Genomic DNA, 20211 nt, shown 5'->3' with positions numbered 1-20211 from the left:
AGACTCCGGCAGCGCTGGAGAGGAGAGAGCCCCTGCAAGGATGGGCCGGAGAGACAGCCTGGTACGGGGAGATGCCACCGGAGGGCTGGTGCGTGGAGGTGGTGACGGATAGACCGGGCCGTGCAGGCGCACTGGAGCTCTTGAGCACCGAGCCTGCCCTACCTTACCCGGTTGAATGGTCCCGGTCGCCCTGCCAGTGCGGCGAGGTGGAATAGCCCGCACTGGGCTATGCAGGCGAACCGGGGACACCGTGCGCAAGGCTGGTGCCATGTAAGCCGGCCCAAGGAGACGCACTGGAGACCAGATGCGTAGAGCCGGCTTCATGGCACTTGGCTCGATGCCCACTCTAGCCCGGCCGATACGCGGAGCTGGAATGTACCGCACCGGGCTGTGCACCCGCACTGGGGACACCGTGCGCTCCACAGCATAACACGGTGCCTGCCCGGTCTCTCCAGCCCCCCGGTAACCACAGGAAGTTGGCTCAGGTCTCCTACCTGGCGTAGCCATACTCCCTGTTAGCCCCCCCCCAAGAAATTTTTGGGGCTGACTCCCGGGCTTCCATCCACGACGCCGCGCTGCCTCCTCATACCAGCGCCTCTCCGCTTTCGCCGCCTCCAGTTCTTCTTTGGGACGGCGATATTCTCCTGGCTGAGCCCAGGGTCCTCCTCCGTCTAATTCCTCCTCCCATGTCCATACCTCCTCGCGCTGCTCCTGCTGCTGCTTTCTCCGTTGCCCATTACCACACCGCTTGGTCCTGTTGTGGTGGGTGATTCTGTAAGGGCGTTCGTCTGTAGGAGGAGGAGAAGCGGACCAAAGCGCAGCGTGGTGGTTATTCATATTTTAATAAATCACTACACATGAACAAACTAACGAAAACAAGAAATGTGAGAACGCAAAACAGTCCTATCCTGTGACGACAAACACAGTGACAGGAACAATCACCCACAAACACACAGTGACACCCAGGCTACCTAAGTATGATTCTCAATCAGACAACTAATGACACCTGCCTCTGATTGAGAACCATACTAGGCCGAAACATAGAAATACCCAAATCATAGAAAAACAAACATAGACTGCCCACCCAACTCACGCCCTGACCATACAAACTACATACAAAACAAAGGAAATAGAGGTCAGAACGTGACAAATAGGCTGGGTATATTGGAATAAACTGGGTATATTGGAATAGGCTGGGTATATAGGAATAAACTGGGTATATTGGAATAGGCTGGGTATATTGGAATAGGCTGGGTATATTGTAATAGGCTGGGTATATAGGAATAGGCTGGGTATATTGGAATAGGCTGGGTATATTGGAATAGGCTGGGTATATTGGAATAGGGTGGGTATATTGGAATAAACTGGGTATATAGGAATAGGCTGGGTATATTGGAATAAACTGGGTATATTGGAATAGGCTGGGTATATAGGAATAAACTGGGTATATTGGAATAGGCTGGGTATATTGGAATAGGCTGGGTATATTGTAATAGGCTGGGTATATAGGAATAGGCTGGGTATATAGGAATAGGCTGGGTATATTGGAATAAACTGGGTATATTGGAATAGGCTGGGTATATAGGAATAAACTGGGTATATTGGAATAGGCTGGGTATATTGGAATAAACTGGGTATATAGGAATAGGCTGGGTATATAGGAATAGGCTGGGTATATTGGAATAAACTGGGTATATTGGAATAGGCTGGGTATATAGGAATAGGCTGGGTATATTGTAATAGGCTGGGTATATTGGAATAGGCTGGGTATATTGTAATAGGCTGGGTATATAGGAATAGGCTGGGTATATAGGAATAGGCTGGGTATATTGGAATAGGCTGGGTATATTGGAATAGGCTGGGTATATTGGAATAGGCTGGGTATATTGTAATAGGCTGGGTATATAGGAATAGGCTGGGTATATTGGAATAAACTGGGTATATTGGAATAGGCTGGGTATATAGGAATAGGCTGGGTATATAGGAATAGGCTGGGTATATTGGAATAGGCTGGGTATATAGGAATAGGCTGGGTATATAGGAATAGGCTGGGTATATTGGAATAAACTGGGTATATTGGAATAGGCTGGGTATATAGGAATAGGCTGGGTATATTGGAATAGGCTGGGTATATTGGAATAAACTGGGTATATTGGAATAGGCTGGGTATATAGGAATAGGCTGGGTATATAGGAATAGGCTGGGTATATTGGAATAGGCTGGGTATATTGGAATAGGCTGGGTATATAGGAATAGGCTGGGTATATTGGAATAGGCTGGGTATATTGGAATAGGCTGGGTATATTGCAATAGGCTGGGTATATTGGAATAGGGTGGGTATATTGCAGTAGGCTGGGTATATTGGAATAGGCTGGGTATATTGGAATAGGCTGGGTATATTGGAATAGGCTGGATATATTGGAATAGGCTTTGTTTATTGGAATAGGCTGGGTATATAGGAATAGGCTGGGTATATTGGAATATGCTGGGTATATTGGAATAGGCTGGGTATATTGGAATAGGCTGGGTATATAGGAATAGGCTGGGTATTTTGGAATAGGCTGGGTATATTGGAATAGGGTGGGTATATTGGAATAGGCTGGGTATATAGGAATAGGCTGAGTATATTGGAATAGGCTGGGTATATTGGAATAGGGTGGGTATATTGGAATGGGCTGGGTATATAGGAATAGGCTGCGTATATTGGAATAGGCTGGGTATATTGGAATAGACTGGGTATATTGGAATAGGCTGGGTATATAGGAATAGGCTGGGTATATTGGAATAGGCTGGGTATATAGGAATAGGGTGGGTATATTGGAATAGGCTGGGTATATAGGAATAGGGTGGGTATATTGCAATAGGCTGGGTATATTGGAATAGGGTGGGTATATTGGAATAGGGTGGGTATATTGGAATAGGGTGGGTATATTGGAATAGGGTGGGTATATTGCAATAGGCTGGGTATATTGGAATAGGGTGGGTATATTGCAATAGGCTGGGTATATTGGAATAGGCTGGGTATATTGCAATAGGCTGGGTATATTGGAATAGGCTGGGTATATTGTAATAGGCTGGGTATATAGGAATAGGCTGGGTATATTGGAATAGGCTGGGTATATTGGAATAGGCTGGGTATATTGGAATAGGCTGGGTATATTGGAATAGGCTGGGTATATTGCAATAGGCTGGGTATATTGGAATAGGCTGGGTATATTGTAATAGGCTGGGTATATAGGAATAGGCTGGGTATATTGGAATAGGCTGGGTATATTGGAATAGGCTGGGTATATTGGAATAGGCTGGGTATATTGGAATAGGCTGGGTATATTGTAATAGGCTGGGTATATTGCAATAGGCTGGGTATATTGGAATAGGCTGGGTATATTGTAATAGGCTGGGTATATAGGAATAGGCTGGGTATATTGGAATAGGCTGGGTATATTGGAATAGGCTGGGTATATTGGAATAGGCTGGGTATATAGGAATAGGCTGGGTATATTGGAATAGGCTGGGTATATTGGAATAAACTGGGTATATTGGAATAGGCTGGGTATATAGGAATAGGCTGGGTATATAGGAATAGGCTGGGTATATTGGAATAGGCTGGGTATATTGTAATAGGCTGGGTATATTGTAATAGGCTGGGTATATAGGAATAGGCTGGGTATATAGGAATAGGCTGGGTATATTGGAATAGGCTGGGTATATTGGAATAGGCTGGGTATATTGGAATAAACTGGGTATATTGGAATAGGCTGGGTATATTGGAATAGGCTGGGTATATTGTAATAGGCTGGGTATATAGGAATAGGCTGGGTATATTGGAATAGGCTGGGTATATTGGAATAGGCTGGGTATATAGGAATAGGCTGGGTATATAGGAATAGGCTGGGTATATAGGAATAGGCTGGGTATATTGGAATAAACTGGGTATATTGGAATAGGCTGGGTATATAGGAATAGGCTGGGTATATTGGAATAGGCTGGGTATATAGGAATAGGCTGGGTATATTGGAATAAACTGGGTATATTGGAATAGGCTGGGTATATTGGAATAGGCTGGGTATATTGGAATAGGGTGGGTATATTGGAATAGGGTGGGTATATTGCAATAGGCTGGGTATATTGGAATAGGGTGGGTATATTGCAGTAGGCTGGGTATATTGGAATAGGCTGGGTATATTGGAATAGGCTGGGTATATTGGAATAGGCTGGATATATTGGAATAGGCTGGGTATATTGGAATAGGCTGGGTATATAGGAATAGGCTGGGTATATTGGAATATGCTGGGTATATTGGAATAGGCTGGGTATATTGGAATAGGCTGGGTATATAGGAATAGGCTGGGTATTTTGGAATAGGCTGGGTATATTGGAATAGGGTGGGTATATTGGAATAGGCTGGGTATATAGGAATAGGCTGAGTATATTGGAATAGGCTGGGTATATTGGAATAGGGTGGGTATATTGGAATGGGCTGGGTATATAGGAATAGGCTGCGTATATTGGAATAGGCTGGGTATATTGGAATAGGCTGGGTATATTGGAATAGGCTGGGTATATAGGAATAGGCTGGGTATATTGGAATAGGCTGGGTATATAGGAATAGGGTGGGTATATTGGAATAGGCTGGGTATATTGGAATATGGTGGGTATATTTGAATAGGGTGGGTATATTGGAATAGGGTGGGTATATTGGAATAGGGTGGGTATATTGGAATAGGCTGGGTATATTGGAATAGGCTGGGTATATTGGAATAGGCTGGGTATATTGGAATAGGGTGGGTATATTGGAATAGGGTGGGTATATTGGAATAGGCTGGGTATATTGGAATAGGCTGGGTATATTGGAATAGGCTGGGTATATTGTAATAGGCTGGGTATATTGCAATAGGCTGGGTATATAGGAATAGGGTGGGTATATTGGAATAGGCTGGGTATATTGGAATAGGCTGGGTATATTGGAATAGGCTGGGTATATTGTAATAGGCTGGGTATATTGTAATAGGCTGGGTATATTGTAATAGGCTGGGTATATTGGAATAGGCTGGGTATATTGGAATAGGCTGGGTATATTGGAATAGGCTGGGTATATTGTAATAGGCTGGGTATATTGTAATAGGCTGGGTATATTGTAATAGGCTGGGTATATTGGAATAGGCTGGGTATATTGCAATAGGCTGGGTATATTGGAATAGGGTGGGTATATTGGAATAGGCTGGGTGTAATGACATACTTACAGTGGGTATATTGATTGAAATACATACAGTAGGTTGGGTATATTGATTGAAATACATACAGTAGGTTGGGTATATTGATTGAAATACATACAGTAGGTTGGGTATATTGATTGAAATACATACAGTAGGTTGGGTATATTGATTGAAATACATTCAGTAGGTTGGGTATATTGATTGAAATACATTCAGTAGGTTGGGTATATTGATTGGAAATACATACAGTAGGTTGGGCATATTGATTGAAATACATTCAGTAGGTTGGGTATATTGATTGAAATACATTCAGTAGGTTGGGTATATTGATTGAAATACATTCAGTAGGTTGGGTATATTGATTGAAATACATTCAGTAGGTTGGGTATATTGATTGAAATACATTCAGTAGGTTGGGTATATTGATTGAAATACATACAGGAAGTTGGGTATATTCATTGAAATACATTCAGTAGGTTGGGTATATTGATTGAAATACATACAGGAAGTTGGGTATATTCATTGAAATACATTCAGTAGGTTGGGTATATTGATTGAAATACATAAAACAAAATATGTTGTGTTGAATGGATTGAATCATAGTCGTTAGCCAGTTTATTGAAATCAATAGGATGGGTTTATTAAAATCAATAGGATGGGTTTATTGAAATCAATAGGATGGGTTTATTGAAATCAATAGGATGGGTTTATTGAAATCAATAGGATGGGTTGATTGAAATCAATAGGATGGGTTTATTAAAATCAATAGGATGGGTTTATTGAAATCAATAGGATTGGTTTATTAAAATCAATAGGAAGGGTTTATTGAAATCAATAGGAAGGGTTTATTGAAATCAATAGGATGGGTTTATTGAAATCAATAGGACGGGTTTATTGAAATCAATAGGATGGGTTTATTGAAATCAATAGGAAGGGTTTATTGAAAACAATAGGATGGGTTTATTGAAAACAATAGGATGGGTTTATTAAAATCAATAGGATGGGTTTATTAAAATCAATAGGATGGGTTTATTGAAATCAATAGGATGGGTTTATTAAAATCAATAGTATGGGTTTATTGAAATCAATAGGATGGGTTTATTGAAATCAATAGGATGGGTTTATTGAAATCAATAGGATGGGTTTATTGAAATCAATAGGATGGGTTTATTAAAATCAATAGGATGGGTTTATTGAAATCAATAGGATGGGTTTATTGAAATCAATAGGATGGGTTTATTAAAATTAATAGGATGGGTTTATTGAAATCAATAGGATGGGTTTATTGAAATCAATAGGATGGGTTTATTGAAATCAATAGGATGGGTTTATTGAAATCAATAGGATGGGTTTATTGAAATCAATAGGAAGGGTTTATTGAAAACAATAGGATGGGTTTATTAAAATCAATAGGATGGGTTTATTGAAATCAATAGGATGGGTTTCTTAAAATCAATAGGATGGGTTTATTAAAATCAATAGGATGGGTTTATTAACCAATAGGATGGGTTTATTAAAATGTGTGTTGGACGGATCTCAGAAATATGTTAGATCCATTTTGGGACATATTTTGCAACACATTGTGAAGGATGGATCGTAGCCTCTCATCTGTTGGACAGGGGCTAACGCGACATACCATATTTATAGTTATCCTACTAATTAGCACAAGCGTCGAGGTCTCTCAGAGTTCAATGAATCACCCGAAGAAGACCAAAATAAGTACACAAGGGAAAATAAATAAGCATAAATATGGGTTGTATTTACAATGGTGTTTGTTCTTCACTGGTTGCCCTTTTCTTGTGGCAACAGGTCACAAATATTGCTGCTGTGATGTCACTGTGGTTTTTCACCCAGTAGATATGGGAGTTTATCAAAATTGGATTTGTTTTCGAATTCTTTGTGGATCTGTGTAATCTGAGGGAAATATGTATCTCTAATATGGTCATACGTTGGACAGGAAGTTAGGAAGTGCAGCTCAGTTTCCACCTCATTTTGTGGACAGTGTGCACATAGCCTGTCTTCTCTTGAGAGCCAGGTCTATCTACGGCGGCCTTTCTCAATAGCAAAGCTATGCTCACAAAGTCTGTACATAGTCAAAGCTTTCCTTAAATTTGGGTCAGTCACAGTGGGCAGGTATTCTGCCACTGTGTACTCTCTGTTTAGGGCCAAATATCATTCTAGTTGGCTCTGTTTTTTTGTTAATTCTTTCCAATGTGTCAAGTAATTATCTTTTTGTTTTCTCATGATTTGGTTGGGTCTAATTGTGCTGCTGTCCTAGGGCTCTGTAGGGTGTGTTTGTGTTTGTGAACAGAGCCCCAGGACCAGCTTGCTTAGGGGACTCTTCTCCAGGTTCATCTTTCTGTAGGTGATGGCTTTGTTGTGTAAGGTTTGGGAATCGCTTCCTTTTAGGTGGTTGTAGAATTTAACAGCTCTTTTCAGGATTTTGATAATGAGTGGGTATCGGCCTAATTCTGCTCTGCATGCATTATTTGGTGTTCTACGTTGTACACAGAGGATATGTTTGCAGAATTCTGCATGCAGAGTCTCAATTTGGTGTTTGTACCATTTTGTGAAGTCTTGGTTGGTGAGCAGACCCCAGACCTCACAACCGTAAAGGGCAATGACTGATTTAAGTATTTTTAGCCAAATCCTAATTGGTATGTTGAAATGTATGTTCCTTTTGATGGCATAGAATGCCCTTCTTGCCTTGTCTCTCAGATCGTTCACAGCTTTGTGGAAGTTACCTGTGGCGCTGATGTTTAGGCCAAGGTATGTATAGTTTTTTGTGTGCTCTAGAGCAACAGTGTCTAGATGGAATTTGTATTTGTGGTCCTGGCGACTGGACCTTTTTTGGAACACCATTATTTTGGCCTTACTGAGATTTACTGTCAGGGCCCAGGTCTGACAGAATCTGTGCAGAAGATCTAGGTGCTGCTGTAGGCCCTCCTAGGTTGGTGACAGAAGCACCAGATCATCAGCAAACAGTAGACATTTGACTTGGGATTCTAGTAGGGTGAGGCTGGGTGCTGCAGACTTTTCTAGTGCCCGCGCCAATTCGTTGATGTATATGTTGAAGAGGGTGGGGCTTTAGCTGCATCCCTGTCTCACCCCACAACCTTGTGTGAAGAAATGTGTGTTTTTTTGCCAATTTTAACCGCACACTTGTTGTTTGTGTACATGGATTTTATAATGTCGTATGTTTTACCCCCAACACCACTTTCCATCAATTTGTATAGCAGACCCTCATGCCAAATTGAGTCGAAAGCTTTTTTGAAATCAACAAAGCATGAGAAGACTTTGCCTTTGTTTTGGTTTGTTTGGTTGTCAATTAGGGTATTTAGGGTGAATACATGGTCTGTTGTACGGTAATTTGGTAAAAAGCCAATTTGACATTTGCTCAGTACATTGTTTTCATTGAGGAAATGTACGAGTCTGCTGTTAATGATAATGCAGAGGATTTTCCCAAGGTTACTGTTGACGCATATTCCACGGTAGTTATTGGGGTCAAATTTGTCTCCACTTTTGAGGATTGGGGTGATCAGTCCTTGGTTCCAAATATTGGGAAGATGCCAGAGCTAAGGATGATGTTAAAGAGTTTTAGTATAGCCAATTGGAATTTGTTGTCTGTATATTTGATAATGTCATTAAGGATACCATCAACACCACAGGCCTTTTTGGGTTGGAGGGTTTTTATTTTGTCCTGTAACTCGTTCAAGGTAATTGGAGAATCCAGTGGGTTCTGGTAGTCTTTAATCGTTGATTCTAAGATTTGTATTTGATCATGTATATGTTTTTGCTCTTTTTTCTTTGTTATAGAGCCAAAAGGATTGGAGAAGTGGTTTACCCATACATCTCCATTTTGGATAGATAATTCTTCGTGTTGTTGTTTGTTTAGTGTTTTCCAATTTTCCCAGAAGTGGTTAGAGTCTATTGATTCTTCAATTACATTGAGCTGATTTCTGACATGCTGTTCCTTCTTTTTCCGTAGTGTATTTCTGTATTATTTTAGTGATTCACCATATTGAAGGCGTCGACTCAGGTATTCCGGGTGTCTATGTTTTTGGTTGGACAGGTTTCTCAATTTCTTTCTTAGATTTTTGCATTCTTCATCAAACCATTTGTCATTGTTGTTCATTTTCTTCGGTTTTCTATTTGAGATTTTTAGATTTGATAGGGAAGCTGAGAGGTCAAATATACTGTTAAGATTTTCTACTGCCAAGTTTACACCTTCACTATTGCAGTGAAACTTTTTACCCAGGAAATTGTCTAGAAGGGATTGCATTTGTTGTTTTTGGTGGGTTTCCAAACTGCATTCCTTCCATCTATAGCATTTCTTAATGTTACTCAGTTCCTTCGGCTTTGATGCCTCGTGATTGAGTATTGCTCTGTTCAAGTAGACTGTGATTTTGCTGTGGTCTGATAGGGGTGTTATTGGGCTGACTGTGAACGCTCTGAGAGACTCTGGGTTGAGGTTGGTGATAAAGTAGTCTACAGTACTACTGCCAAGAGATGAGCTATAGGTGTACCTACCATAGGAGTCCCCTTGAAGCCTACCGTTGACTATGTACATACCCAGCGTGCGACAGAGCTGCAGGAGTTGTGACCCGTTTTTGTTGGTTATGTTGTCATAGTTGTGCCTAGGGGGGCATATGTGGGAGGGAATGCTGTCACCTCCAGGCAGGTGTTTGTCCCCCTGTGTGCTGAGGGTGTCAGGTTCTTGTCCGGTTCTGGCATTTAGGTCGCCACAGACTAGTACATGTCCCTGGGCCTGGAAATGAGGGGGGTGCATGGGGTGCATGGGGTGGGCAAGAGTGGCATAGGTCTGATCTGAGGGGGCCTAAATGGGGTGTGGGCATGGTTGACATGGGGGGGTGTTGATTGTTTGGGGTGGGGGTGTGGATGTGTCTGGGGGTGCTGTGGTCTGGATGTAAGTAATCTTGGCGTGGGTCCTCCATGTGTAGGTCCGGGGGGGGGGGGGTCCTGCAGGTCTTGGAGGGTGTCTCACTGGTCTGGGTGGGGTGTCTATTGATCTGTTGCTCCTGTGTGAAGTGTTGGGGATACGTTTGAGAGCGATGTCCTTTAGGGTTTGGACAAAGGTGGGCACTGCTGCCTTGTAGAGGTGGACCTGGTCATAGAGGCTGTTCAAGTCCAGGGTGGAGTGGTGGGCCAGGAAAACATTTGGTTTTGAGGCACAGTCATGGGAAATACTTGCGTTTACCCGCTGTATGGTAACAGGGTGGAAGTCTTTTCGTGGTAGCAGGGTGGAGATAACCACTTGTGCGTTGGGGAAAGTAGAAGAAGCCTTTTCAATCACTCCCTTCAGTGCTGTGGCCACCCTTTCCTGCTGTCGTTTGTGCCTGTGTGTATTATTATGTGGCTAGGTGAGCCTAGTTGGTCCTCAGACAGAAGGTCTAGGGCGCGCTGGGTGTTTGGACACCAGAGTTTAGACACACTGTGTTTGGGAAAAGTTTTTAAAAAATTCTATATATTTCCCATTTGAGTCCATAAGGAGGTCACTCTGTGTCTTGTGTTTGACCAGAAGGGCTATCAGGGTGGCTGACAGGGGGGGTGCTCAGAGGGGGTGAGAGCCGCTGGGTTTGGGGTTTTTCTTTTGTCTGTTCTGCTGTGATGTCGGCTCTATGGTCAGGGTCTGGTGTGGACTGTTCTGCTGTGGTGTCGAGACTTTTGTCAGGTGCTGAGGTGGGCTGTTCTGCTGGCTTCTCTGTGGGGGTGGCCACCTCTCTAGTGTGTTGTTCTCTGTCACTCACCATCCCCCTCAACCTCTCCTCCGTCCCCCTCACCCTCTCCTCCATCCCCCTCAACCTCTCCTCCACCAGCAGTCTGATCCTCTCCTCTAGTGCTCTGTTCTTCTCTTGATCCTGCTCTTTCTCCTGTTGTAGTTGTCTCACCACTGTCCAGAGTGCAGATATGTCTCTCTCCATCTCCAGCATTCCGGGTCTGGTTGAGGGGGTGTTGTTGTGCTGGACTGTTGTCTGGGTCTGTGCTGACTGAAGTGTAATCACCTGCTGTTCCAGCTCCACCTGCCTTACCTCCAGCTGGGTGAATTTGTCCTTCATTTCAATGAGGGAGTGGTAATCTGTGCTGGGAGGTTGACTCTCCGCTGGGGGTTGCTCATCTGTGGGGTTATATAATGAAGAGGTCTGGTCTGACCCGCTCGGGGTGGGGGTATCTTTATCAAGGGAGAGCTTCTCCTGCTGGGCTGATTCTTTAATTTGGTGAAAGTCGAGCTGAAACTGTTTGGGGTTACCCTGTACCATTACTGTTCCGGACTTATAGAGGTTTATATTAGCTGACTCAGAGTCCTCGTTGTCTAGTATCCTGAGTTTCCACCCCTCGTTAACCCCCCCTCTCTTAACAAGGGGTAGTGTGCTAATATGGCACTCTGCCATGCCAGGGGATGGTTTGTGATAATGTTGCTGATGTTCCCATTTTTGTAATAGTCAGCAAAAAGTGTCTCTTGATTTTCCATAAGGAGCTTCATTTTGTAATCTTTTCTTGCCTTATCATTCTTTACATGCACAGGGTACTGTATTTTAATTACCTCTGAACAGCGGGAGGGAGCTTCTAAGGCCTCTCCATTTGGTTGGGGTAGACTGTGTGACTCTCCTGCCATTGTTGGGCTAAAGGGCTTTGACACCTCTCACTTGACACGTCAGTGCTAGTTGAAGCTGTATCAAGCTTGGCAGAATGATGTTAGCATTCAGTCCTTATCAAGTAATGTTGTGTATTTTTCTTCTTGGCTTTTGGAAATAGAATAAAGGTTCAGACTAAACATTACTCACTCAGTTCCAGGTTGGGTTGTGTTTTCAGGTTTCTGTTGTTTTCCAGAGAATTTGCTGTATAGAATAATAATCCTTGGTAGTTGTGAACCTTCCAGGTGATTCCGTAATTCCGACCAAAATCAGGTAGTAGTTTTTAAGTTTTGATTTGAAGTGAGGGTTATGTTGTAGAGGGTAGCATCCAGTATGTGTTCTTGACAAAAGAAAATCCAAGTCTATCTAACTCTAAATCTATCTTTTTTAAAGAAAATGCTGAAAAATGCAGGAGCTCATCTGATCATGACCTCCCTCTCTCTCTCTCTCTCTCTCTCTCTCTCCTCTCTCTCTCTGTCTTTCTCTCTTCTCAGTGTCATCTAAACCACTGTCTCTCTCTCTCCCACCAGGTCTGTTGAAGCTGGTCCCTACAGAGTCCGTGACAAAACCACTGTCTCTCTCTCTCCCTTCAGGTCCGTTGAAGCTGGTCCCTACAGAGTCCGTGACTAAACCACTGTCTCTCTCTCTCCCACCAGGTCTGTTGAAGCTGGTCCCTACAGAGTCCGTGACTAAACCACTGTCTCTCTCTCTCCCTTCAGGTCCGTTGAAGCTGGTCCCTACAGAGTCCGTGACTAAACCACTGTCTCTCTCTCTCCCGCCAGGTCCGTTGAAGCTGGTCCCTACAGAGTCCGTGACTAAACCACTGTCTCTCTCTCTCCCGCCAGGTCTGTTGAAGCTGGTCCCTACAGAGTCCGTGACTAAACCACTGTCTCTCTCTCTCCCTTCAGGTCCGTTGAAGCTGGTCCCTACAGAGTCCGTGACTAAACCACTGTCTCTCTCTCTCCCTTCAGGTCTGTTGACGCTGGTCCCTACAGAGTCCGTGACTAAACCACTGTCTCTCTCTCTCCCTTCAGGTCTGTTGAAGCTGGTCCCTACAGAGTCCGTGACTAAACCACTGTCTCTCTCTCTCCCGCCAGGTCTGTTGAAGCTGGTCCCTACAGAGTCCGTGACTAAACCACTGTCTCTCTCTCCCTTCAGCTCCGTTGAAGCTGGTCCCTACAGAGTCTGTGACTAAACCACTGTCTCTCTCTCTCCCACCAGGTCTGTTGAAATTGGTCCCTACAGAGTCTGTGACTAAACCACTGTCTCTCTCTCTCTCCCTTCAGGTCCGTTGAAGCTCGTGGTCCCTACAGAGTCAGTGTCCTCCTACCTGGGTGACACGGCCCTGATGCGCTGTGAGGTGACTGGTGATCCCATGCCCGTGGTACGCTGGCAGAAGAACAGAGAGGACCTGCCCCTCACCTTGACACCAGAGAGCAGGGTGGTGGTACTGCCCTCTGGCTCGCTCCAGGTTAGCAAAGTCCAGCCACCAGACTCTGCCACCTACCGCTGCCTGGCAGACAACCCTGGCAGCGCCCGCACCGGCAGCGACGCAGACCTACGTGTGTTGCCAGGTAGGCTACAATAGCTAACTCCTCATGGCAGAGATATTCTACCGCCAATAAGATTTTGTTCTGGGTTCGGAGACTAACTCCTCTTGGCAGAGATATTCTACCGCCAACAAGATTTTGTTCTGGGTTCGGAGACTAACTCCTCTTGGCAGAGATATTCTACCGCCAATAAGATTTTGTTCTGGGTTCGGAGACTAACTCCTATAGTATATGACTGTAAGGTGGGAGTGGGACACTGGGTATAATTGTAATGCAGTGAAATATCATTCATGATGAATTCATGCTTTGTCCAATGAGTACATCATGTTCTACTCACAGCGACCTCACAGGAAGACTTGGGTGCTTTCAAGCATTTCACTATACATGCCTGGACATGTTTTACCTCAGTCACTATAGCAGATGTTTTGTTTGATTTACCTTTTGTTTTGACAGAGTCTCTTTCACAGATGACCCTGTATCAAACATAAATATAAATACATCAATATAAATACACAATATAACCACATGAATATTCACACCAATATAACCACATTAATATTCACACCAATATAACCACATTAATATTCACATCAATATAAACACATTAATATTAAAACCAATATAAACACATTAATATTCACACCAATATAACCACATTAATATTCACATCATAATAAACACATTAATATTCACATCAATATAAACACATTAATATTCAAACCAATATAAACACATGAATATTCACATCAATATAAACACATGAATATTCACATCAATAAACTAAAAGCAAAACACAGTCATAGAAAACAATCACATTCTGGAGTGAAAAGGTCCTCAATCAGCCTTGTACAGTCTTAGAGGCACCAATTCATCCCATTTATAGAGCCTTGGATTGTCTTAGAGGCACCCATCTATCCCATTTAGAGAGCCTTGGACTGTCTTAGAGGCACCCATCCATCCCATTTAGAGAGCCTTGGACTGTCTTAGAGGCACCAATTCATCCCATTTATAGAGCCTTGGACTGTCCTAGAGGCACCAATTCATCCCATTTAGAGAGCCTTGGATTGTCTTAGAGGCACCCATCTATCCCATTTAGAGAGCCTTGGACTGTCTTAGAGGCACCCATCTATCCCATTTAGAGAGCCTTGGACTGTCTTAGAGGCACCAATCCATCCCATTTAGAGAGCCTTGGACTGTCCTAGAGGAACCAATTCATCCCATTTAGAGAGCCTTGAACTGTCCTAGAGGCACCAATCCATCCCATTTAGAGAGCCTTGGACTGTCTTAGAGGCACCCATCTATCCCATTTAGAGAGCCTTGGACTGTCTTAGAGGCACCCATCTATCCCATTTAGAGAGCCTTGGACTGTCTTAGAGGCACCAAACCATCCCATTTAGAGAGCCTTGGACTGACCTAGAGGCACCAATTCATCCCATTTAGAGAGCCTTGGACTGTCTCAGAGGCACCCATCCATCCCATTTAGAGAGCCTTGGACTGTCTTAGAGGCACCAATCCATCCCATTTAGAGAGCCTTGGACTGTCCTAGAGGCACCAATTCATCCCATTTAGAGAGCCTTGGACTGTCTCGGAGGCACCAATCCATCCCATTTAGAGAGCCTTGGACTGTCTCAGAGGCACCCATCCATCCCATTTAGAGAGCCTTGGACTGTCTTAGAGGCACCAATCCATCCCATTTAGAGAGCCTTGGACTGTCCTAGAGGCACCAATTCATCCCATTTAGAGAGCCTTGGACTGTCTTAGAGGCACCAATCCATCCCATTTAGAGAGCCTTGGACTGTCCTAGAGGCACCAATTCATCCCATTTAGAGAGCCTTGGACTGTCTTAGAGGCACCAATTCATCCCATTTAGAGAGCCTTGGACTGTCTTAGAGGCACCAATCAATCCCATTTAGAGAGCCTTGGACTGTCTTAGAGGCACCAATCCATCCCATTTAGAGAGCCTTGGACTGTCTTAGAGGCACCCATCTATCCCATTTAGAGAGCCTTGGACTGTCTTAGAGGCACCAATTCATCCCATTTAGAGAGCCTTGGACTGTCTTAGAGGCACCAATCCATCCCATTTAGAGAGCCTTGGACTGTCCTAGAGGCACCAATTCATCCCATTTAGAGAGCCTTGGACTGTCTTAGAGGCACCAATCCATCCCATTTAGAGAGCCTTGGACTGTCTCAGAGGCACCAATTCATCCCATTTAGAGAGCCTTGGACTGTCTTAGAGGCACCAATTCATCCCATTTAGAGAGCCTTGGACTGTCCTAGAGGCACCCATCCATCCCATTTAGAGAGCCTTGGACTGTCTCAGAGGCACCAATTCATCCCATTTAGAGAGCCTTGGACTGTCTTAGAGGCACCAATTTATCCCATTTAGAGAGCCTTGGACTGTCCTAGAGGCACCAATTCATCCCATTTAGAGAGCCTTGGACTGTCTTAGAGGCACCAATTCATCCCATTTAGAGAGCCTTGGACTGTCCTAGAGGCACCAATTCATCCCATTTAGAGAGCCTTGGACTGTCTTAGAGGCACCCATCTATCCCATTTAGAGAGCCTTGGACTGTCTTAGAGGCACCCATCCATCCCATTTAGAGAGCCTTGGAGATTATTCTACCAGTAAGGTGCCAAAAATCTAACAGCAGATGTACCTAGCTGGTTGGTGATGGAAGGCATCTCCAGAGTTAGCCATCTCTCAACCGGGTCTGGTATCTCTGTCCTGTGACCTCCAGCAGGATGAATATCCCTGATGTTGTCAGGACGTTGTGTAATTTGATAACTACATCTGATCCTAGATTTAACTTTAACTTAATGCACTATAGTTGAAATGTCTTATCCTTTTAAGGGCTTTGTGGTCTGTACAGTTCAGGTCTCTGAGGAGAAGACATTGATCGATGAACAGATTGGATAGATCACATAATCTCTCCCACTGTATGTGACCTTTACAGTCAGAGACACAACATCATTAAGAGAGAATAAAGAGCTCATCCAGCCGTTGAACTTGTTTGTCCCCCACTACTCACGATTGAGTGGACCATTCTATGTAGTTCCTCCTGCTCACAGGAGAGCAAACGTTGATCTCACAACAGAATGGAGCAGACGGACATTCAGTACATATTTATTCTGAACACAATAATGGCTGTTAACCCTTAGTCTCCTGATGTAGTGTAGGAGACTGTTAACCCTGAGTCTCCTGATGTAGTGTAGGAGACTGTTAACCCTGAGTCTCCTGATGTAGTGTAGGAGACTGTTAACCCTGAGTCTCCTGATGTAGTGTAGGAGACTGTTAACCCTGAGTCTCCTGATGTAGTGTAGGTGACTGTTAACCCTGAGTCTCCTGATGTAGTGTAGGAGACTGTTAACCCTGAGTCTCCTGATGTAGTGTAGGAGACTGTTAACCCTGAGTCTCCTGATGTAGTGTACGAGACTGTTAACCCTGAGTCTCCTGATGTAGTGTAGGAGACTGTTAACCCTGAGTCTCCTGATGTAGTGTAGGAGACTGTTAACCCTGAGTCTCCTGATGTAGTGTAGGAAACTGTTAACCCTGAGTCTCCTAATGTAGTGTAGGTGAAGTGGGCTCAGCAGGTAACGGTGGCATCAGTTTGCACAACCAGTTCCAATTGTAAGGTAGTGATCCTAGCATTGTTACCGTTGCCATGGTGATCACGTTGTAACGACCCAGGAAGTAACATCTACAGTAACAGTAGGTGTTGCCAGGGTAACGGAAGTGAAACGGCTAGCTTAGTTAGCGGTTGTGCGCGCTAAATAGCGTTTCAATCGTGCTCTGAGACCTTGAAGTAGTGGTTCCCCTTTGCTCTGCAAGGGCCGCGGCTTTTGTGGAGCGATGGGTAACGATGCTTCGAGGGTGACTGTTGTTGATGTGTGCAGAGGGTCCCTGGTTCGCGCCCGGGTATGGGCGAGGGGACGGTCTAAAGTTATACTGTTACACCAGGAAACTCTCAGTGATCACGTGCAAGAATCAATAGCATTCCAAGCTACTGTTTGATTATACTCGACTCAAATAAACATCCAAATTGATGAGCTAAAACAATTATACCAAATGGCGCCCTGTTCCTTTTATAGTGCACTACTATTGATCAGGGCCTAGAAATAGGATAGGATTGGGATTCAGAGATTATGTCCACCTCACAGACTACTTTGATAGTTAAACTTTTAATCAATTAATTGTTTTTTTTTTCCTTATCAGAGGTGGACGGGATCAAAAGATATTGAGTGAATATCCTGTGTTGTCCTGAACTCCCTCGAACTCATTAATGTGGGATATGAAATACACAAGTTAGTCCCTGACTGTGCATCCTAAACGGCACTCTATATAGTGCACGGGGCTCCATAAGGCTCTGTTACAAAAGTAGTGCACTATATACAGAATAAGGGGCCCATTTGGGACGCTCCTCTCTCATTGTGAATGCTAACACTCTCCAGCCGTAGGGTTGGTAATGTGCTGACAGCTGTCTCTGTGCCCGGTGTAGACCTGCCTGATTTGACACCCGTGTCTACGAATTTATTAAACAGGCAATCTGGGATTGGCCATTCATCTTTTGGACTTTTAAATGAATGATATAGCCATTGATTCTAGATGAATATATATATATATATATATATATATATATATATATATATATATACACACACACAGTGGGGCAAAAAAAATATTTAGTCAGCCACCAATTGTGCAAGTTCTCCCATTTAAAAAGATGAGAGAGGCCTGTAGTTTTCATCATAGGGACACTTCAACTATGAGAAAACAAAATCCAGAAAATCACATTGTAGGATTTTTAATGAATTTATTTGCAAATTATGGTGGAAAATAAGTATTTGGTCACCTACAAACAAGCAAGATTTCTGGCTCTCACAGACCTGTAACATCTTCTTTAAGAGGCTCCTCTGTCCTCCACTCGTTACCTGTATTAATATATATTCATATATACATATACAATATATACATGTATATATAGTTCAACTGTCATACCCCACCGGTACTCAGAATATAAGATTGTTTAAACAAACACTGTAAGGCCTATAAACCTTCCACACATCCATAGCCCTGTCTATGAATTTGAGGTTACATTTCTCCAGCTCCATCCCTCAGTGGCCGGCTGGGCTGACCACTTTGTCGCTTGGTTCGTTTTGAATCCCAGACTGCCCCTTTAAACCATCAGAATGTCCGTTCCTCTCCTGCTGCTTCCCCCCGGCCCCTCGACGTCCTGATTAGATATTTAAGCCATAAGGCCGAGGAGGTGTGATATTGTAACGGCTGTCGTGGGTTGAAGAAGGTGAAGAGGACCAAAGTGCAGCGTGGTACGCGTGTTCATGATGTATATTTATTTTGAACTCAGAACACTACAATCAAAATAACATAAATAGACCAACACGAAACAGTTGTGTCTGGTGCAGACACAGAGACAGAAAACAACTACCCACAAACACAGGTGGGAACAGGCTACCTAAGTATGGTTCTCAATCAGAGACAACGATTGCCAGCTGCCTCTGATGGGGAACCATACCAGGCCAAACACATAGAAATACAAAACCTAGACTACAAAACATAGAATGCCCACTCCAACTCACGCCCTGACCAAACCAAAATAGAGGCATAAAAAAGGAACTAAGGTCAGGACGTGACAGATATACAGTATGGCCATTAACTTTTCCCCCAGTGTTGTATTAATTACCGTATTAAGAATTTAATGTAGGCAGGTCGTGCATGGCCTCGGGCGGTGTATGCACCTAAAAATGTGATCCGCCAATCAAATCCTGAAGAAGAAGAAGAGACCTAGCCAACTGATCACACTGCGATATCATCATTTAGAAAGCAACACACCTGTCTATATAAGGTCTCACAGTTGACAGTGCATGTCAGAGCAGAATCTATACCTTGAAGTCCTAGGAACTGTCCGGAGATCTCCAAGATAGCGTTTTTGTGTTGAGGCGTATATCTGGGGATGGGTATAAAACTATTTCTAAAGGGTTGAACGTTTCCAAGCGGACATGACAGCATGCCTGGAGTTGGAAAAAAGGCAGTGAAAGACTCAGATCTTAAGGGAAAAGATTATGTGGTCTGATGAGAGTCCTATATTTAATTACTTGGCCTGAATTCAAAACCAGGCACAGCTCATCAACAGACTAACACCATCCCTACCGTGAAGCACGGTGGTGGCAGCATCCTACTATGGGGATGCTTTTCAGCAGAAGGAACTGGGAGACTGGTACGTACAGACTGCCTACGTACAGACTGCCTACGTACAGACTGCCTACGTACAGACTGCCTACGTACAGACTGCCTACGTACAGACTGCCTACGTACAGACTGCCTACGTATAGACTGCCTACGTATAGACTGCCTATGTACAGACTGCCTACGTACAGACTGCCTACGTACAGACTGCCTATGTACAGACTGCCTATGTACAGACTGCCTATGTACAGACTGCCTACGTACAGACTGCCTACATACAGACTGCCTACATACAGACAGAGGGATCAATGACTGGAGCCAAATACAGGCAAATCCTTGATGTGAACGTGCTTCAGACGACAAACGCAAACGACCTTGGACTGGGGACGAAGATTTACGTTCCAACAGGACAATGACCCCAAGTATACAGTCAAAGCAACGCTTCAGAACCAGAATGTCAACGTCCTTGAGATGCCCAGCCAAAGCCCAGACTTAAATCCCATTGACAATCTGTGGAAAGACTTGAAGATTGCTGTTCACCACTGCTCCTCATCTAACTTAACAGATCTTGACCAAATCTGCAAGGAAGA

At 43.8% G+C, this 20211-nt stretch overlaps 1 protein-coding gene across 2 annotated transcripts in view; it reads left to right on the top strand.

Moving 5' to 3' along the window:
* LOC110513199 (netrin receptor DCC-like) overlaps positions 1-20211 on the top strand; it is a 632990-nt gene that overhangs the window by 250657 nt on the left and 362122 nt on the right. For both annotated transcript variants that reach the window (XM_036976622.1, XM_036976621.1), the window contains exon 3: positions 13156-13443. In XM_036976622.1, coding sequence (XP_036832517.1) covers positions 13156-13443 — 288 coding nt within the window. The remainder of the gene's footprint in view (positions 1-13155; positions 13444-20211) is intronic.

This window comes from Oncorhynchus mykiss, chromosome 5 (assembly GCF_013265735.2).
Source record: "Oncorhynchus mykiss isolate Arlee chromosome 5, USDA_OmykA_1.1, whole genome shotgun sequence".
Taxonomy (NCBI): Eukaryota; Metazoa; Chordata; class Actinopteri; order Salmoniformes; family Salmonidae; genus Oncorhynchus; species Oncorhynchus mykiss.
Note: the sequence above shows the minus strand (reverse complement) of the source record. Positions and strands in the feature narration are given on the sequence as shown.